At 42.8% G+C, this 22,460-nt stretch overlaps 1 protein-coding gene across 5 annotated transcripts in view; it reads left to right on the top strand.

Annotated features, from left to right (window-relative positions):
• The window catches only part of LOC136582102 (mucin-5AC-like), a 91,507-nt gene that overhangs the window by 17,831 nt on the left and 51,216 nt on the right, over window positions 1-22,460 (top strand). For 2 of the 5 annotated variants that reach the window (XM_066582904.1, XM_066582903.1), the window contains exons 4-5: window positions 3,831-3,886; window positions 4,052-10,279. The exons of 1 other annotated variant lie outside the window; for it this stretch is intronic. In XM_066582904.1, the coding sequence (XP_066439001.1) occupies window positions 3,841-3,886; window positions 4,052-7,437 (3,432 nt within the window). In that variant the 5' untranslated portion in view covers window positions 3,831-3,840 and the 3' untranslated portion in view covers window positions 7,438-10,279. Of the gene's footprint in view, window positions 1-3,830; window positions 3,887-4,051; window positions 10,280-17,972; window positions 18,652-22,460 lie in introns of those variants that run through there. 2 more of the 5 variants (XR_010787132.1, XR_010787134.1) reach the window with 2 other exon arrangements.

Genomic DNA, 22,460 nt, shown 5'->3' with positions numbered 1-22,460 from the left:
GTCTGAGCATCCATTGGAGAAGCGGGCAGTGGAAAACAGAGCCCCTGGGAACATGAGAGAGCGTCCCCTGTCATGTATTCCTGGCCTCTGTCCCCCATGCATCAACTCCAATCTTCCATACACTATAAACCAGCTTAGTCATCTACTATGTCCCAAGCTGCATCTTCACAAAGGTTTGTTTCCCTGAACTTATCACACATCCAAAGTGGCCACATCTTGGAGTGTAACAAAGTCTGGTCAAACAAGACCTTACTTCAGACAATCATGAGGTTAGCACTGGATACAGTGGCATTGGGGAATATAGGCCTCCCAAGTGCAGCAAAATGGCCGCCAGAGGCAGAAAGGGGCGGGGCTACAAATCTCCCAGGTGAGGCAAGGTGGCTGCTGGAGGAAGGGGCGTGGCCAGGGGCGGCAGCACTTCCAGGTGAGGCAAAATGGCCGCTGGAGGAGGAAGGGGCGGGGCCAGGTCCTGTCCCGGATGGGGAGGGACCGGAAGTAACATCACACACCCTGAAAGTGAGCACATGGGGGGAAGTAACTTCAGGGTGGGGGCAGGGCTCACCACATTTGCTGCAGAGTCACACTATGTGGGGTTTTAAACATTGCAAGTGTGGCCGCCATTACAGGGAGGGGCTGTAGTCAACACAAAGGCATTACATTGTACATAAGCAATACACATCTCCCACTATACTTTCTCTTCTTGAATCGCTTTCCTACATTATACCTCCTCCTAGCAATCTAAAAACACCTTTCTTTCTGCTTATCTGTCCATAACCCGACATTTCTTTCTGCAACTTTTCCTGGTCCTTTCCCATTGTTCAGTAAACTCTGCTCCCTCCCCTTCAGCAACCAAATCACAAGCTTTATGGCCTTTGTCCTTGCTCACTTTGCTCCCCATTCTCTAAACAACCTGCGTCTATGCCTAACCTTCTCAATCTGCTCAACTCTATTCTACCTACCAAGTCTATCCTATCCGAAGTTTCTGGACACAGTAGTGTTCCTCTTGTAAAATCTGCTTTCTTCAAATCCTTCCAATATAACCTCTCTTTCGCACTCAGATCACAATGCACATTAATTCTACAAAACACAAGACAAAGGGAACAGAAGGGTTAATTGGGAAATGCTTTCAGTGGCTTAACTTCAGTCCACTGTCTTATCAGTAACCCTCCCCCAATAATAAACACTGCACATTCTTTCTATAATACCGAACAGACGGGATTACTGGAGACTACCCACAACGGCTCAAGGTATATATATCTCACCCTCTACTAGTAATCCCCAACAGCACTCCCTGCACACAGTCTGGACATTTAGCTATACACAGAGACTGACGATTATTTTCAATGACCAAAACCTCAACAATATCCGGAGACTTCTGCCGTCACACCACGGCTATAATTCCTGCGTATATACCTTTCCACATATCTCAACATAACACGCTCAATCATACAGGTAAATATGCGTATCATAAATTTTCCTAACCTCACACTAGTTTACCTAGGAGTAAGTGTCTCTCCAGCGTGTTCCCTCAGATTTAAACAGCCAAGTCCGCCCTTCTGACACATTAACCCTCACAGAATTTGTCTCTTGGTCTTGTATACACAATCTTTAACCGTCTCAGACATAATATACCCAGCATACATAATACCCCTTAGGCAGGATAAAACGGTGTGTTTTTTTCCGAGTAGAAAGAACTATATTACCTGCCTTTCATTGATTTATCACTCTGGATCAGAAACGGGCAGATTAGCAGTCAGAAATCAGCTCACATCGGTAGATTTTCATAAAGCAATCTTACCGTGTTCTGTAGATTTTCGGGCCCCTGAGTTCTGCGTGCTATCTGCCGATCTCTGTATTTTTCCAGAATAAAAGAAATCAAAAATCTCTACTCGGCCCACCCAGAAGGACGCCAATTGTGCTAGATCATATTTTCTCCAGCAGGCTTCGGGGTATTTCTGTAGCTTCCAAATTGTATAGTGTGCACACATCATCGACCAGATCAGACACAAGTTATTAGTCTCATATCCAAAATGGCTCTGGAGAGAAACACCCAGACAGCCCCTTTTATTGCAAGACCTAACACCTGCCCTTTAATGGGCGTGCAACAGATTACATCAGTAACATATAAGATTCTCATTTGTCGGATCATATAGAATCCCCCGTCTCTCTGCCCACCCTTCCTCAAGTCTTGATGTAGCGTGGACTTTGTCCTAGCTGAAGGCATTTCTGTGTGCGTGTCAACTCATTGTTTAACTAACTTCAGTATGGGGGGGGTGGAGAAGGGCTAGGAAAACACTCAGTATTGAATACAGGTATTACATATAACACTATGACCTTTAACTCTTAGAGGCTGTTTGTGCAACTTATGTACTCAGCTAACATTACACCACACATCTTTCACCATCCCATTGTCTAGCAAATACCATGATGAGATTGCGTGGCCATTACCCTCCACTAAGTTAAAAGTCATTACAATAGCATAATACATTTGGTTTATACAAATCAATAGACATTTTATACTGACTAATTATCATGTCTATCACTATATCTATCTATCTATATATATATATATATATATAATATAAAACGTGTGTATTACATCAATATAACATTTCCTGCAACTATACGTTAGAGACGGCTCAAACTATATTGTTTGGTGTACCTCAAAATGGTACCAATAGAAACTACATCTAACCCTGTGAAAAAGCAATCCCGCGCACAGCTATATCAACGGGGTAAAAAAAAAGTTGTGGGTTTCAAAATATGAAGACACAAAAAACTTTGGTAAAAGTAGTAAAACATTACAAAAACTGTACAACTTTGGTATCCTGTTAATCGAACTAACTCATACAACATGACCTTAACCTTTAATTTTAAGTCACAGTAAATGCTGTAAAATGCCCCACAACATCCTTTTACAATATCTCACAATAACATTGATCCTCTTACTTTGCAACGGCACCTGTCAAGGGGTGGGATAGATTAGGATTAGAGATAAGCGAGCGTACTCACTAAGGCAAACTACTTGAGCGAGTAGTGCCTTATGCGAGTACCTACCCGCTCCTCTCTAAAGATTCGGGTGCCGGCGGGGGAGAGCGGGGAGGAACGGGGGTGGGGGTGTCTCTCTCTCACTTTCTCCCCCCCGATCCTCCCTGCTCACTCCCGCCAGCACCCGAATCTTTAGAGACTAGCGGGCATGTACTCGCATAAGGCATTAATCGCTCGAGTAGTTTTCCTTAGCGAGTATGCTCGCTCATCTCTAATTAAGATGTGTTTCCACATATCACTTGTATCGCATACTTATGGCGTTACTATGGAGTTTTTGATGTTAGTTGCACATTAAAGATGCTGATTAAAACTCTTTTTATTTTTTGACATCTTAAAGGTAAAAAAAGTAGTTGGCTTTTTTTTTTTTTAATTTATTTTTTAGTCCACATGATCATTGATATAATACACTGCAGTACTGCAATGTTTTTTGCCTGTTGGCATTAGGGCCTGTTGCAAGGCATCTATGAGGTGTGGCTGAGGGTTCTCCTCCATCTGTTTGACCACTTGATTGCCACTCTTCTTTGGGGCATCTAAAGAGTTAAACGGCCAGGATCAGAGCAGGATCTCAGCTCTCTGTTGCAGCTTGTGCCCACTGCTGTTGACATGAGCTTCTGCACCTATACAATCCCCACATGGTGCAATTGTGGCTCTTGGCATAAAGGCAAACCTGTCAGCACTGTAAATATACAGGATAGGAAGGGGTTCAAAATACTTCTGCATCCACAAATATTGCACTCTAATGGCTTACCTCAATATTTCTTTTTCTTCTCTTTTTTATATAGGCATTTCACCATGCCATGTTGTGTTGTGCGTGGTTGTGTTTACAGATGGAAAAAAGGTGATGCTTCCATAATTCTTCATAGTTTTCCAAAACAGCATGAAAGAATCAAGCACTGGTTGGAACAGACAGGACAATATGGTGCTGATATCGATGAAATGGTTGAAAAAGTATATCTTGGAAAAGTATATGACACATACAGAATTTGTTCTTTGCATTTCACAGATGACAGTTACCACTATGATGGTTATCGGAGGATTTTAAGAAAGGATGCCGTTCCAACAATTTTTAATACAGAAAACCAATCTGCAGTTCCATCAATACCTGTAGTACCAACAGACATTCCATCAGTATCAAAGTCATTAAACTCTTCTAGTAAACGACACATCCCTTCTGCTCCACCGGCTGTCAGCAAGAAACCATCTGACTCTAGTTCAGTACGTACAAGTCGGGTTGAGTTACCGGTTCGTCCAAAGTTATTCTCACAATCCACAATTCAGCGAATGACTTTGGTTCCTGTGGTTCCACAACATGTCTTGTTTCAAGCAATTGGGATTGGTCAAAAATCCAATTCTGTAGTTAGTGACAGATCAGTGACTATTCAACCGACTGCAACCACCACTATGTGTAAGACCATGCAAATGCAATCTGTCTTGTCTGTTGTAAGTCCACAGTCATCTGTATTGAGCCCTTCTACCTCATCCATTTTGGAAGGACCAGTGTCCTTGTCATCCTCCTGTGTTCAACAGGATACATCTGCAATTTCAGGATTTAAAGCATTATCCCATAGTAGGCAACTGAAACCTATAACCTCTGCGAACTTGCAGCAAAGTACTGCAGCCTCTGTCACATTACTGCAAAATTCTTCCTCTCCTGTTCTCACAAATTCCAACTTGCCTTTAGATACCCATCTCAGGTTAGAAACTACATCTTCAAGCACCAAAACTCTGTCTTCCACTACTTCTACCTGTCCGATAATATCCTTATCCCCAGCAGCAACTCCAGTAATCTCTACCTCTGGAACTGACAAGCCTCCCTACAAAACTTTGTGTGCTTCACCAGTCAGTATTCCTTTGACTGTTGTCAGTGAAAAAAAGCCATGCTCCATGACAGTTCTTCCGGTTTCTGGAAATGTTTCCTCTGTAACACAAACATCACCCATAACTTCAGGCTTGTTACAGAAACTGCCATCTTTATCCGTTGTCCGTATGCCACTTAAGACACCTACTTCACAAACTGCAAGCCCCGATTGCTTGCCACCATCAAAGAAAAGAAAGCTGGAGGAAAATATTGTTTTCTTGGAACGTAGTACTCCATCCTCTTCCAATCCAAGTATTTTGCCTAGCCCTTGTACGAACCAAACGTCTATTAATACAGGTAAATTTTATTTTGTACCAAGCAGCGCTCCGTTGATTCAACCATCTTCCCTGATTCAGAAGCCTTTAATGGTTGACAAAGGTGTGAACACTGATTTCCTCACAAATAGAAAAAGTTGCTGCATTTCCACTGACCACTTCTACAGGAGAAGAAATGCACAAACACAAACTAAAATTCATAGAAAACATCGTAAAATTATGTGCACCTTGTTACTTCCAGGTGAACTAACTGACTCAGAATCAACTGTGTCTCTTGCTAGCCCAGAACACATAGGATTTAGTGACTGCAGTCCTTCCAGGTCAAGTGACGATGGCTATGATCCACATGAAGTTTTGGAAACTAGTCATTTAGATCTTGTTAAAGTTGAAATCTTATCGGATTCTGAAATGGATGTACCTACAATAAATAAAAAACAAGCAATGCATATTAAAGAAGAATATGAATCATCTGCAAGACAAGCAGCTCTATCCCCAGGACCTTTACAACATACTTCTACAATACCAGATATTGACACCAGTTCACTAAAAACAGAACTCAATATAAAAACCGAAGAGGATCAATTTCCAATTTCTCCTTTTTCAGAAAACCTCACTCAATTTCTACCCCAAAATCCTAAAATTGAAAGGATTTCACCCATTAAATGTGAATCTTTAGCTTCAATTTGTAGAAATCCAATTTCATGGGAGACATCTGCTGTACAAACTGATGATGAACCAGAGGACCTGAATGACTTTTCGTTCTATAGCAATGATTTGAGTGAGGATGAAGATGAATCATTTTTGCTTCCAAGTGATGCAGAGGATGAAGATGACATAAAACCTGTCTTCCAGGACTTGGATTCACCAGTGGAGAATCCTGTTGAAGAAGAAAAGTATATTGTTTTTGAATCCTGTCTCAGAAAACTGATAATGATGATACCTTGTATGTCCAAGACAAAATGTATGTCACCACTTACACAATACAGAAAGGAAACTACTGGATCACATTTGTCAATAGAAGTACGCTGCAGTTCGGGTCATACAAGTTTACTGTGGGAAAGCCAGCCAAGACATGGATATCAACCACTGGGTAATGTTCTGTTATCTGCTGCGGTGCTGTTTAGTGGTTCAAGCTTTCTAAAATCTCAGCATATGTTTAAGTTGCTCAATTTGAAATCAATAGACAAAACTACCCATCATAAAAATCAATATATGTACCTGTATCCGGCCATCAGTCATCACTGGAAGGAGGAACAAAAAGGAGTTATCCGAGGTGCCAAGGAAAGACCACTTTGCTTGGCAGGAGATCAACAATTGGACAAGCCTGGGTATTTAGCCAAGTATTCTATATACTCTTTGATGGATGTAACTAGCAAAAAAATTTGTTCGTTTTCAGTGGAACCGGTTAATCCACAAGTGACTTTGGACTGTCTAGAAAAAACAGGATTTCAAAAAGCCATGGATGAGCTCCAGACTATGAATGTTGATGTGAAAATGATTGTTACTGACCGAAGTGTGGCTATTCAGGAGGTTCTAAAGGACAATTATCCGAATATACTACATCGACTAGATTTGTGGCACCTATCCAAATCAATTGGCAATGAAGTTTTAATGGCAGCCAAACATAAAGACTGTGAAATCTTATATCAATGGGTGGAGACAATCAGAAACCATATTTGGTGGAGTTCTCACACATGTTGTAGAAACCCTGATTTGTTAATTCAAAAATGGAAATCAGTTATTCATCATGTCTCCAATGTTCATGAGTGGGATGGTGATAGTGACTGTAAAGCATGTCCTCATCCACCTCTCCCGGAAGACGTGGTGAGCAGTACAAACTGGTTACAGAAAGATTCGACTGCCTACGAACAGCTAAAAAAGATAGTTGAAAATACCAGTCTATTAAGTGACCTAAAACAACTATCCTTCTCGTGTCACACGGGAGAATTAGAGATATACCATGGCACATGCCTCAAATATTGTCCAAAGACCTCAAATTTCTTCATGGACTCTATGGTGGCACGCACACAACTGGCAGCCCTTGACCATAACAGAAATGTCCATAAAGTTAAAGCAGTGGTACAAAATGCTTCAAGTGGAGATGATTTAGGCACCATGACACACAGATTGAAGTCCTGTAAAGGTCAAAGGTCATGGATTACCAAGGCATTGTATAAGCCAACTTACCAAAATTTTCTTTTTGACATTATGAATGATATCATAGCTTTTATCAGAGAGGAGAAAACATTTAATTGACTCTCCACTTTTGGAAAATCATTACAGTTCATTAGGTGGGTGGCAATTGCTGAACTTCTAAGGCTAGATTCACACTACTGTGGTAGAGAAGGAACATTTCGGCACTTCCGCTTGTATGAATAAATAACTATTTTACTAATGCATATTCAAATGATAATATGGCATAAGACTGATGGCGACATGCAACGCTTATGTGTTTCAAATCGAAATGATTCTTGTTCACAGCATACAGGTAGCATGTCACTTTGGCACCATTGGGAAAAAAACATGGCCAATCAGAAATCTACTCCACCTATATTTCTCCTAACATAACGTTGAACCTCTTCATCTACTGTAGATTACAAACTTTTTGTATGAATCATTTTTACATAGATCTATAACAGATCATTTCTATGATTCATTTGCTCCAGATAACGATTGCCAAAACGAAGGATCCAGATGATTATATCATCAGGGATCTACGAGGGCATAGAAAGAGGTAATAGATCCTCTCATGGGGAGACTGCAAAAAAAAAGGCACTTTTCAATGGGGAAGCGTTCTGGTCATTCATTTAGGCACTCGTTATCCAGAGATAATGAATCCTAGAAAATTTTATTAAAAAGAATATGTAGTTGAAGGTAATGCCGGCTGTAATATAGGTGGAATATAATGTTTAAGTACATTTTTGATTTGCTAGTTATTTTTTAAATGGTGTCAAGTGACTTGCTTCCTGTATGCTAGGCTGTATTCACAGTTCATGCTGCCCTAGGCACTAGGCCGGATTTCGCCCTTCTTAAAGGCATAGTTGCACTTGCCGTTTGTCCTAATAATTCGCTCCATTTTAAGTCAATATGCAGCACAATCTTCTTTTTTTCTTTCCGGCAGAATGATAGTCAATGGTGAATGTTGGGCACAGTTGGTGTCTGTTGTATGATGGGTTCGGCACTCCACTGTTTTCGTTTACTTTTCCTATGTTGGAACGAAATAAAATGTTTTTAGAACCTCTCACAAAGGACATACAATGCCATAGATATTTACATCACAATACAGGCTTTTACTGTACATATAAGTAATAGAATATATACACACTCAAATTACATACATACATGTAATGAACATATATGCACATCGTGTTACATCACAAGGTAGAACTAGTGCACTATAGTGCCACTTATTGGCAACTTTTTTTGCAAAATTTTTTTTTCCCTAAATGGTGAGTGCATTGTCTGAAGTGGCCGTTTTTCCAAATTTTGTCTCATTTGGAGCATAACGCCTTCCAAAGACCTCTGAGGTGGGGAAGTTTAATTTAGCTAACCCTGTAAATAAAATATACCCCCATATACAAAATATATACATCTTACACATACATGTCACAGACACCTCCTGCAGATAGATTCACATAGATCATGCAGTCATTATAGTTCACCTGTCGGAGTGTAGGGGATCCATAACCCAGAGGGAAGGAAGGAGGTAGTCTTGATTTTCCTATCCTTCTCTATTGTGTATTTGGAGACTCTCTCCCTGTCGACCGCAATCTTAGAGGACAGCATGGGGGAAAAGAGGAGAAATGGCAGTCAAGAGAGACGGAAGGCAGGGGAGAAAATGCAAAGCCCAGGGCAGACTGCCAGCCCTGTAGGATACCTAGGACAGGTTGGTGGAGTATGTAGTGTGAGCAGAAGAAGCCGCTTCCTCCTGCTCTGATGTCTTCATAGAGTTGACAGGCAATTAATATAAGGCGGAGCAGACCATGGGGTGGAGTGGGGGCGGCAGTCTGACACTGGGGGTGAGTGTATAATGCAACTGTCAACTAACGACACGGGGAGAGCTGAGAATAAGTATGGGGACCCTCTGGGTACTCGCAGTAGACATCATGGGTCAGTCTTTGTGTTTAGGCCACTGGAGGTTCAGTGCCCAGCAGGAGAGGGAGAAGTCAACAGGGCAGCTCAGCGGAAGGATCTTCTAGCAGAACAGACTGCTGATTAGTAGAGCAAGCAGACTGCCGCTCCACACATCAGTACTCAGGTAACATCCGACAGCAGTGCACAGCAGAGAGAAGAGGAAAGCGCTCTGTATCCGCAGGGCTACTAGTGTGTGAATCCTGCCCCCCGAAACATGCTGGTACTTACTATTAAGGTTGACACTTAGCGTAGGGGCAGAGCTTGTTAAAAACATTTAATTCTAATTAACATTAGATGGGCCGTCCCCTGCAAGCGTTTAGATTTGAAATGTGCAAGTGTTGCATGTTGCCATCAGTCCTATGCCATTTAATGTTTGAATACGTATCAATACCGGAGTTGTTTTTATTTATTCAAGCAGAAGTCCGGAAATTTTCCATCTCTACAATGATTTTTTTTCGGACTGTTGACCAACAATGTTCTGAGCACCCACAAATAGCAATAGGACTTTCATTCAGGTGAAATCAAAGAAAATGGTAAAATCTAAATTACTACGTCACACAACCTTTATTTGTTTTTGTTAAACAATGAAAAAACGGAAGTGCCACGCCCAGCACCGCACGGACCTCCATTAACTGTATTTAGGTCCATTCAGCTTTCTGCATATGGGGAGAAATTTTATTTTTTCCGGAATATCATACTCTGTCTGCACCAGAGGCTCAGAACGGAACCTCCAACGCAGATGTGAACCTAGCCTAATTTGTATTTTCACTGGCCAGCTTAAACCTTGAAAACTGTATAACTTGCACATTTTTAATTATCAGTTTTACAAACTTATTAATGACTATTTTCAGTTCTTGTAGTAACATATTTTTTGATACATCATTAAAAAAAAATTTTGTTCCATTTTTTTTTTTTTTTGTAATTGACAGTGTTTTATAATAAAATAGTCATAACAAACTTGTGTCCTCAGTGTTCGCATCAGAAAGGGAGTATTTCTCAATTAGGTTTAAAAAAAAAAAGAACTTTGTAAATGGCTAATTGAGACACTTCATTTTGGGAACTGCGAGGGTCCTAGAGGTCTCTTTATGTTCATACATCAAGAATGTTATAATCAATCATGATAAATAGCTGATGCCTAGCCCAAAACAAACTATTGGTTTATAAAATGCATACTTAAAGGGGTTGTCCGAGATATAACTTATTTGTAAAAATGCCCCCCCCCCCTCCCGTGTGAGAATAATATGGAGGTGACACCACCTCCCTCAGGTCTCCCGCCAGTGGCTCCTTGGTTTCCTCACATATGTAATGTTTACTTATATTTTTGTGGGAAAATATTCTGTATAACTTGTATTTTATGCATTTATATATCATTCTGAGCTAAGTCCATCAGGTGGTCCTATATGTGAGTGACGGCTATCTGTATATGACTGTGCATACAGAAGCAAATTTCTTTTCTTTTTTGCAGATTTTTGATTTCGATACATTTTTTTTTCCTCTAACACAACAGAAGTTATTAGATAAACAAAACTCAATATTTATTCATCTGAATCTGCAGTTTTTAGAAATATCCTATATGTGGCCCCAGTGTGTAACATAACTCAAGCACAGGCCTCATACCTGAAGGAGCACCCTGTGGATTTTGGGGCCTCCTTTTTATTGGGCTAATATTTCTTAGGCCGCCTGCACAAGGGCGGGTCATATTCTGCAATTGGTTTCCGCTCGTGTACAGGAAGAATTACTCTTCCATAGCATGTTATGGGCGGTATTTGCTGCGGAATTTGGAGGCGGATGACGACTCCGGATTCCGCAATGCAAATCTGCCTGTGTGCAGGCGGCTTTATCCAGAGAACCATAATTTTTGTATTTTTCATCTACAACGTTGTTTGAGGGCTTGTTTTTTACCACATTTGTTCGTCCCGCAAGGGGACTTGAAGATGCGATACTTTGATTGCTTGGATAACAACACTGCTGTACTACGTATATTAGGGCATCACCTGATAATATTTCATCATTGATAGTACAGCCTGTTACTGTCAGTGATGAACTGACACTCATAGGCCTGATCTGACGTACAGTTGCCATGGCAACCATCCGTATCCCGTGATCGCATCGTGTGCCGATGAGGGAGAGGGAGTCCTCTCCAAGCCCTCTAATTGCTGCTGTCTGCATAGAGTTAAATCACCAGGATCAGAGCTAAGCTCCATCCCGGTGGTTGCTGCAGAACCGCTGTTATAAGTTACAGCCACAATCCCAATTTCATTATTAGGGACTTAGCTTCTGAGCCCCTCACTAATCAGTATGGTGTGATGCGGGAACTAGTGGCACTCTGCGTCATTCATGTACGGCAAATGTCATAAAGGGGTTAAGCCTTGGTGTAAAGGACAAGAGGTTCTTAAAGCGCTAGGCTGGGTTTTCACTGGATACAAACTATATTATGCAGATGATTTACAGCTACAGTAGCAATCAAAATTATTCAACCCCTATTGCAGATTAGATTTATTTGTCAAATTTACAAAATTTCAGATCTAAGCAAAAAGTTTAAAAAAAATTAAAAGAATAATTTAAGTTTTTCAACACAACTAACATAACAAGTGGTTTCTCTAAATTCAATACAAAATGCCCTTTTTAATGACTACTGCAATCTCAGAATTATTCAACTGCTTCATGACAATCACCATTACTACTTATTAGAGTGCTCTTTTGCTGTTATGACCTCCTGCAAACATGATGCATAGCCAGACGCCAGTTTCTGACAGCGTTCATGAGGAATCTTACCTGTTCCTCAAGGGCAATGGCCTCCAGTTCACTAATATTATTGGTTTTGCTTGCTACAACCATCTTCTTAAATCCCGCCAAAGATTTTCTATGGGGCTGAAGTCAGGTGATTGACAGCCATTCCTAAATCTTCCAGTACTACTTATGAAACCAAGCCTTGGTGGACTTTGAGTAAGATGGTGTGTAGGATTGAAAAACAACATATGTCTATCTAGTTCAAACTATTAACACCCCCTCAGTGTTGATGCAGAGGAAGACAAAAAGCCCCAATGAGATAAAAGCCAATTTCCATCATTCTAGGGGAAATAATTCCTTCCCGACTCTAATCTGACGATCGGAATAAATCCCCGGATCACTGACCCTTTTGAAGTAATCAGTGACTATAACTTGTAATATTATTACATTCAAGAACCGTAATAGAGACACAGAACACAAGTTGGCAGAGCGGGGCGTGGCCAGCAACTAACATGGAGAGTCGCATGTAAGAGGAGCTCCCCAGGGGAATTATAAATCCTGCCAAAATCCTGGCCTTACCGTGCACCAAACGCTCTGATTGGACTCCTGAATCCTGCTGAAGAGGCCAGACAAGTTGGCAGAGCATTGTGCGCAGAAACCGAAGGGAGAACTGAAAGAGCAGTGATGGAGTAAAACAGGTACTGCCAGCCTAGTGGCACTAATTAGTGCCTATAAATAGGTGGCTAGGAAAAACAGACTAAAGCTTTGGCGCAACCATAGGTGAAAACAAAGATAATGTTAAATAGTGTTGAAAACTTTATTTTCAATCGGTGCATAACATGTTTCGAGGCTAAAGTGCCTCTTCCTCAGATGTTGGATAGTGAAATTTCAACAAACGGTCAAACTATTCACAAATCTCAAATCTGCAATGCACAGATCAAATCATCCATGCACAAATCCACAGCTGGACACAATTGGTGACCAGTAGCCATGTTTTTGTCATCAAATAGGACCTAGGGTAGGGGCAGCATGATCCCAATGACAGGTACCCTTTAAAAATGGAATTTTGTGTTGAATTTGGAGAAACCTCTTGTAATATTAGTTGTTTCGAACTATATAAATTGTTCTTATTTGATTTTTTTTTTTCTCAAACAGTCGGAAGTGTGAATATTTGGCAAAAGTATGACTGCAAAAGAAATGAAATGATAAAGACACATTCTTGAACCTGCATGGAGCAGTCACTGTTAGGCCTGTCTTAGGCCAAATGCACATGGCTGGGTCGGTTTCCAACTGTGAGATCTCGCAATCGGAATCTGTGCCCCGGCATTGACCTCCGTGTACCTGTCATGTTCTCTTCTCTTCTCTCTGGATTGCGGATGTGCAGGCTGGTGTGCTGTAGAGAATAACACACCAGCGATGACACGCATCTGTGGCGATGCGCCGCAGAATGGATGGCTTCCATTGACTGCAATGGAAGCTGTCTGTGCGAGGCTCACACTAGACTAAGACATGCTGCAATTTTCCCCCCGCGAGTGGAAAATCGCAGTTGATTTCTGCTCATGGGCATGGCAAAGCATTTTGCTTAGCATGTCTATAGGCAGTATTTGCTGCAGGATCTGGATCCCACAGTGAAAATACGCCCATGTACATTGGGCCTTAAGGTAAAAAGGTCTCTGGCCCCATAACCTTAAGCGTCACGCTAGTATACACCTAGCTTCATCAGAGGAAACTGAATGTAGGCAATGCTTAAATCATGTCCTGATCCCATTTAGGTGGAAACATATGTGTAGCTTATGCTTAGCAGGGGAGGCGGCTGGAGACTGTTGCAGATTACACCGTACATGGAAAAGCTGCTTTGTTATTCTTTTGGGAGGGAGACAAAGGCAGACACATGTATATATACACGCTTTACCATGTAAGCAAGGTTAGGGTGGCTATGATCTACACAATTGACTTACTTTATAATGACTCTAATGATTAACGTATGTTAACGCCTTAAGGTGTATGCTGCTACTAAAACACATGAATACTAAGAAACAACCCGGATTCTGTGTTCGCTGTTTTAGTAGCTTCTCTCCGAATGGAGGGGGTCAGAACCCGCTATCTCAGGACATTCCTAAGCTAGGAATAGCTATGTAGGAGTATCTGCCAGCACCTAATACATACCAGTGTATAGCAAGAACAAGTTAATCATTTATATGCTATCCCTTAACTAGGAAGGAAGATATACCAATATCTATCTCTCTCTATATATATATATCTATACATACACGTTTGCATAAGCTGATGTGAGAAACATATGGAAAGTTAATATATACAATAGAATACATATTACTATAACAGATGTGGCAGTTCCCATTCTAAACACATCAAGTCTATTGTCTACAGCCAGGCCATCAGATACAACCGGATCTGCTCCAACCCAACAGACAGAGAGGAACATCTATACCATCCTAAAAGGACATTTTTAGATCAGGACTACCATCCCACCTCAATTGATTACCAAATTACCAGAGCTACTAGGATACCCAGAAATCAATTACTCCAATACATAGAAGGAAAAAAACAGTCATTTACCTCTAGTAGTGACCTACAATTCAGAAGAAATTAAAAGCAGCAGCATATGATGCAAATAAACAGCAAACTTTATTCCTCCATAGTATAGGCAGATGCAACGTTTTGATCTATATCAGATCTTTCTCAAGCATATCTGACCCACAAAATACACCCAATATATCACAACCGTTTAAAATCAAACACGCAACAGCTAATGATGCATTATTGTCTTACCTGCACGTGTGCCAGCAGTCCATGGCTTCCAATAGGGGCAGCGTCCACTGCAGTATAGTGCACACGTGCGGGAGGATTAACACCCGCAAGAGTAGAAGTAACTGCGTCGTAGTAATAAGGATGGACAACTGCACATGTGCCAGTTCAAAGGACATGGCGAGAAGCGAGACAACAGATGATCGCCAACTACTCATAACGAACAGCACATGCGCAAGCAGCGTAAGGCGTCACGACGTCCAGAGCGCCCAAGCTTCCATGGGAACGGCACCATACAAACGTCGGACTTGGGGGATGATAAAGCCGCATGGCTAATTTGCATACATGAGCAGCAAACCGCCATCACTATAAAATTCGTATATATATATAGTAATAATGCAAAAGCATCGTCCCACATATATACAATTAGGGTGAAGTCACACGAACGTATATCGTCTCGGTTTTTATGCCGAGCCGATATACGTTGTCCTCCTGTGCAGGGGGGGAGGATGGAAGAGCCAGGAGCAGGAACTGAGCTCCCACCCCCCCTCTTTGCCTCCTCTCCGCCCCTCTGCACTATTTGCAATGGGAAGAGGTGGGGCGGGGGCGGGGCTAAGTTCTGAGAATTAGCCCCACCCCCGTCCCACCTCTCCCCATTGCAAATAGTGCAGAGGGGCGGAGAGGGGGGGCAGGAGCTCAGTTCCTACTCCTGGCTCTTCCAGCCTCCCCCCCCCCCCCTGCACACGCGGACAATGTATATCGGCTCGGCATGAAAACCGAGCCGATATACGTTCGTGTGACTTCACCCTAAATGAAGGTCCTATTAATAGGGGTGCTCTTACTTGTACAAATCTAAATAGGAAAAAGAGGTATCGTTAATCAATAAACATATAAACAAACCCACAAAACTAATATGGATAACCATTATGTACCAATATTATAAGCTGCAATGCATATGCAAAAGAGTAAAAATGAATATTCAAACAGCTATTTCCATGTACATGCATATAAGCAAAACTACACAAATACATGCAGGAATGTATACGCTAAGTAAGACAATATGACAACTAGTATACACATCATAGCAGAGCTCAGACCCATAAATAGATATAGGACCATATCATAATATCAGGATCACAAATAAACAATATCATCACCCAAGTAGATGCAAAGAGAACTCTGTATTCAAAAAATTGGTAAAAAAAAGGTATTCCAAAAAAGTAGAATTTTTTAACTTAAATACAGAAAAAAAATTTATTACAGAAAAAAAAATTATTACAAAGCAATTTTTAAACAAAAACTGCACCAAATATGGAAGCCAAGGCAAGGGACCAGCGCTGATAACACCAGCATCTATAAAATAAAACAAAAACAACAGTGAGGTTAAAATCAGAATACTTAAAACCAACTATACAGCAACCACTACAAACTCTCGGAAAATCATGGATGTGACATATAGGGATATTCAAGATTTAGACCAGACGGGGACAGGGTGTCCAACTCATATATCCACCTTAGTTCCTTCCGTTTTAATAAACCAATTCGATCACCGCCTCTTGGCAGTGGGCGCACCCAATCAATAACGCTAAACTTAAGTTGGCTTACTGTATGGCGATGCTCGCTAAAGTGTTTAGGGATCGGTAAATCAACTTTGCCAGTGCGGATTGTGCTCTTGTGGTTAGTGATACGGGTGCGGACCTACATCGTAGTCTCACCCACATGGCACAACTCGCACGGGCAAGTGATAAGATAAATGGCAAAGGAAGTCGAACAAGTGAATCTTTCCTTAAGATAATATCTCTTACCTGTAGTCGGATGCCTAAAGTGATCACCCCTAAGCATGTTACTGCAACAAGCACACGATAAACAGGGGAAGTTAGTATTTCTTAGCAGTAGCGAGTGCGCGCTGTATGACACTCGGGCTAGAGGGTATCATCGGTCTAACCAACCTATCCCGTGTACTACGGCTCCTTCTATAGGCCAGCATAGGTGGTTGAGTAAACTCAGGAATATCATGACAACAGCTCGTGATCAATGGCCAATGCCTATGGATAATATTTTTAACTCTGCCATTAAGGGGACCATAGGTTGAAACAAATGTCACTTTTGATGCTTTAGGGGTATGAATCCTATCGGAAAGGAGCTCATCCCTCGTCAACTCTCTAACCTTAGCACTCGTATTCTGCAATATTGTAGATGGATAAGCCCTACGTATAAACCTTTTACACATTTCATCAAGACGTGCATCAATCCATGTGTCATTCGTAATGCGGCGAACCCTAAGTAATTGAGACCAGGGTAGTGAATCCACCATTTTACGGGGATGGTTGCTGGTATAATATAGCAGAGTTTTTATCAGTACTCTTAATATATAGGTCCGTTGTTAATGTGGACCCTTTATGTATCACCTTGACATCCAAGAAATTGATGGTCTCTCTCAAAGAGGACATTGTGAACTTCAATTCAGGATAAATATCATCAAGAAATGTTTGAAACTCAAACAACTAAACATCCGTACCTCGCCATAACATGAAGATATCGTCTATACAACCATACCAGCAGATTACCGACTTCCAGAATTTTGATGGATATATATGCTCCTCCCCACGCAAACGCATATATATATTGACGTAGGTGGGCGCCATATTAGACCCCATAGCGGTACCCTGTCGCTGCCTGTAGTACACCCCTGCGAACACAAAATAGTTGTTCACAAGGATGTACTCAAGCAGCGACAGGGCAAAGTGTTGGCATCTGCCTATACTATGGAGGAATAAAGTTTGCTGTTTATTTGTATCATATGCTGCTGCTGCTTCTAATTTCTGCTAATTTAGTTCTAGATGCGTGTTTTAGGTTTTTTTTTTCAGTTGGATTACGCAGGGTTTCATGCATCTTCTTGCATATTGCACATGCATTTGCATACCCTCGCATTAACTTCAGGGGGACCTTTTTTTCTTGTGTGACCAAAATGCGTGTGAAAATACAGAATTGTGAATGATCCAATTGAAATCAATGGGTTCTACTCTCTGCGTATTGCGTGCATAAATACACGCGTGTGAAGCCGGCCTAAAAATGTTACACTTTCGCTTCTGTATGTCACCCCCAAAGATGTCATGGCTTTTAATACTAATTAATGATGTATATATTTATTTACATTTTAGTAAATTACCTTTCAAGTTTACCAAAGTGGACAGTCGCCCCAAAGAGGAGACACAGAAGCTGCTGGGCATTCTGGGAGCATCAGAGGAGGACAATGTAAAACTGCTTAAATACTGGATGTCCGGCCTCAGCAAGACCTACAAATCTCACCTAATGTCCAGCGTGCGCAGCTCCACCTCGTCCGAGTGTCGCAACTAACGAAAAATATAAGCGAGAAGCAGTGTGGAGGGGGAAATGGCAGTATTGGACATGCACTTTTTGTGTTTATGATCTCGAAGGGCACCCACCAGCGGGGGGCGCTGTAGTACATTACTCTGGATTGTTGCTACTGCAAATGGGAGACCTGGAATAGATGGAACCCATTTATAAGAGGTACATATGTGCAGCCTCACATCTCCCTGTACCTTATGTAGAAGGACTGTTGTGACCTGCTTGCCTGTATAGGTGCTTACACGTATACTACTGCATAGATGGCTGCCTCCAATATAATGCACTTGGTGCAGGAAGGGCCCATGAAAGATACAGAAAAAAGTTGGACTGCAGCTATTAGCGGCACTGCCTAGCGGACCCCATAATTGTGCACCATAGCACAGCCTTAACAGAAGAGATGGGGGTTCTGGGATATTGATACTTGCCATTGTTTTACTGTATTTGCTAATAAAAACTTCAAGGGACACTCCAGTGAGTTGTTTTTTCTATTCATTCATTATGTAGCTATCCCCCAGTATACATAGGTCAGCTAGTGTTACCTTGGTTGGTCATTTCTCTCTATCTAAAACGCCTGGCCTCTTTTTCCTCAGATGGTCATGTGATCTCTGCTTTGACCAGCTCAGATTTTTTTGGGGTTGTGTGTTCCTTTTCAAGCCAATTTCTCAGTCTGTGTGATGTGATACACATGACTTGTCTGCAGGGGGCACAGTTACTGATGACGATCACACAGCCACTGTCACACAGTTATGATAGAGGAGATCACAGCTCATCCTCCTGACTGTATACACATGGTCTGCAGCTTATTTAGAAGAATATAGAAGACTTATGATAATTAAATTGCCATCCCTCCCCCTTCTGTAGAAAGAAATTCTTTAGCTGTGCTGATGCATCATGGGATAGGTGTGAGAGTAAAACCAAAATCTTTTGGCATCAACATGTTGCCTGATAAGGGGGTTAAACTCCAGTCAAGGGGCTGGAATACACAAAGGAGACCTCCAGAGTGTGACAGGCAATTAAGGGAAAAATGGAAAAATGTGTTTTTGGTGGCGTGGCCCTTTAAAACACAAACCTGTTTGTCAAATTGGCTATTAACCTGTGGTGTTCTAGGATTAGGCCAGTTTCATGTAAGTGTAATATGGGAGTAGCATTGGAGCTCGTATTGCGGCTGAAGGTCCTGGACTGACCGTGACTCTGATGACCTGCATAGAAGCTGTCAGCTGGGGTCATTAGACAGGCATCTGTCTGGGATGATTTAGCGATCCTGCATTGAGCAGGGGGTCGGACCCGATGACCCTGGAGGTCTCTTCTAACTATATAATTCATAATAAAGGTGTATGAATGTACCCGTATTATACTTTTGTAAATCTGGTTTAACCCTGTTAGGGCTTATTTAGACGACCGTATATTGGCTCGGTTTTCACGCCGAGCCGATACACGGTGTCCTTGTCTGAAGGGGGGGGGGATGGAAGAGCCTGGAGCAGGAACTGAGCTCCGGCCCCCTCTCCGCCCCTTGACACTATTTGCAATAGGAGGGGGCTAGACAGGGGCGGAGCTAAGCCCCCCCCGTGCTTAGCACCGCCCCTGCCCCGCCCTCCTATTGCAAATAGTGCCAAGGGGCGGGAGATTAGTTCCTGCTCCTGGCTCTTACACCCCTCCCCTCCCCCCTGCAGACAAGGACACCGTATATCGGCTCGGCGTGAAAACCGAGTCGATATACGGTCGTCTAAATAAGCCCTTAAGCTGCATTACCAGACTCAGCCCATGACCAGGTGTGGTGCTGTTTCTGGAACAAAGCAGACCTATTTTTCTAATTCTGGACAACTCCTTTAAGTATTTTAAAGACAAAGCTGCTGAAAATGATTGAACAACTTCCACTAGTTACAATTTGCAGTGAACTACTTTCCTGCTCAGTTTTAGCGCCTGAATTAAAGGGGTTGACAATACTGGATTATCTTCTCCTTTCCCATGTCCATTGAATGGAGCAACACACGCGTGTGACCACCGGTCTGTTCAGGGGCTTGTGACCCTTCTAGTGATTGTTGGGGGTCCAATCATGCATTTATCACGTATCCTGTTGTAGGGGCTCCACTACCTTTCAAATGGAGGATATTTCTGGAACATTAGTGTGGCGGTAGAACCTCCAACAAACGGCAGCGCACACATTTCTTTTGCACGGGGAAAAAAAACGCAGCATGCTCTATTTTCCTGCGCATTTGCGCACTATAGTATCATGCATTCAATAATTAGCTTGTCTATTTCAATGAATGAGGGTGTGGTGGCGTGTTTCTTTTATGCGCACAGTAAAGCTTCAATCACGCAGGCGAGTGTGATATTGGACCGAGGAACTGGCCCGATATTGCGCTTGTGAACAGGCGTTTTACTTGTGTACGCAAGGCGCTTTTCATTTTAAAAACCTCCTCACTTCAGTGAAATTCCGATCCTCATACGCACGTCTCACACTGATTTCTATGGGAAACATCATATCGTCCAGCATGCGAGTGCCATGCGATGTCTTTACAGTTCCATTGAAAACAATGGGCGACGCATTCTCAGGAATGTAAAAAAATAGGACATTCTTACCTTGCAGCATTGCTGTGAGGAAAGCATCTCTCATATGTATGACTGCATTCCTTAGGCCTCATGTCCACGGGCAAAAGAAGAATTAAAATCTGCAGCGGATTTTAACTCTTCTCCTGCACGCGGATCCGCATCCCATAGGGATGCATTGACCACCCGCGGGTAGATAAATACCCGCGGATGGTCAATAAAAGGGATTAAAAAAAAAAATGGAGCATGAAAAAATCTGGACCATGCTCCATTTTCGTGCGGGTCTCCCGCAGGCTTCTATTGAAGCCTATGGAAGCCGTCCGGATCCGCGGGAGACAAAAATCGGGATTTACTCACCCGCTCCGGTTCTTCTCTTCGTCGCGGCTGGATCTTTTTTCTTCGGGCCGGCGCATGCGCATGGCACGTCACCGACGTCATCCTGCGCATCCGCCGAGCCGAAGAAAGAAGATCCGGCCGCGAGGGAGAGAAGATGACGCCGCGGCGAAAAGGAGATCCGGAGCGGGCGGGAGGTAAGTTTATTCTTATTTATTCTCATTTTCAGCGCTCATGTCCGCAGGGCAGGAGGGACCCGCTCCGGATTCTCCATGGAGAATCCGTAGCGGGCCTGATTTTCCCCGTGGACATGAGGCCTTAGATGGGAGTTCATATTTGCGCGTCTCGCAATAGACAAAACTCGCACTCGTGTAAATGTAGTACAGGCAATTTTCGCCCACGATGCGAACGTTTAGAAAATTGCAGCGCCCGTGTGAAGGAGCCTATACTGAAAGCCTTTACCTTAGGTCTCCAAGATGCGCCTGGAATGGGTTTTTGTGGCTGTTTAAAGGTTAATTCATAGGGATGAGCGAGTATACTCGCTAAAGCACTACTCGCTCGAGTAATGTGCCTTAGACGAGTACCTCCCTGCTCGTCCCTGAAGATTCGGGAGCCGCCGCAGCTGACAGGTTAATTGCGGCGGGTAGCAGGGGAAAGCGGGCGGGAGAGAGGGAGAGAGAGATCTCCCCTCCGTTCCTCCCCGCTCTCCCCCGCCGCTCCCCGCTCCACGGCGGCCCCCGAATCTTCAGGGACGAGCAGGGAGATACTCGGCTAAGGATCATTACTCGAGCGAGTAGTACTTTAACGAGTATACTCGCTCATCCCTATTAATTCACACAGGCAATTTATCTTTTTCTCTCAGGGCTCAGTCAGACGAGCGTTATTTCCCGCATCTATAGATGCAACCCCCCCCCCAACAGAACGCGTGTATAAAAAACGCTTGACTGAAGCTTCAGACACGTTTTTATTCACCCTTGTTGTGCTGTCAATCGATGGTAAAATTCGCACATAAATTCTGCGGCCCCATCACTATCCCCTGCTGGGGCTGTGACAGCTGTAGCAGGAGATTCCTTGGATGTGAAACCCCTGAATGCTGTCTCATCCGGCAGCCCCATTGACAATATAGGGAGAAGATCGCGCACCTCTGCCACAGCTGAGGTAGGGGATTCCTTTATCCCCACAGGAAGTCCCCTCATCGCTCAACACTGTGACAGTGTTCAGTGATGAGGGAACTCCCCGCTGGGATGAAGGAATCCCCTACCACAACTGTGGCAGAGGAGCGCAATGCTATCCCATTGATTTCAATGGGGCCGGCACTGCTGCCGCCCATCGAGAGCAATGGGATGAAGTGAACCCCTGCAGGGATTTTCGAAGGGGGGCTTCAAATATAAGCCCTAGGT

The sequence above is a fragment of the Eleutherodactylus coqui genome, chromosome 11, assembly GCF_035609145.1.
Source record: "Eleutherodactylus coqui strain aEleCoq1 chromosome 11, aEleCoq1.hap1, whole genome shotgun sequence".
Taxonomy (NCBI): Eukaryota; Metazoa; Chordata; class Amphibia; order Anura; family Eleutherodactylidae; genus Eleutherodactylus; species Eleutherodactylus coqui.
Note: the sequence above shows the minus strand (reverse complement) of the source record. Positions and strands in the feature narration are given on the sequence as shown.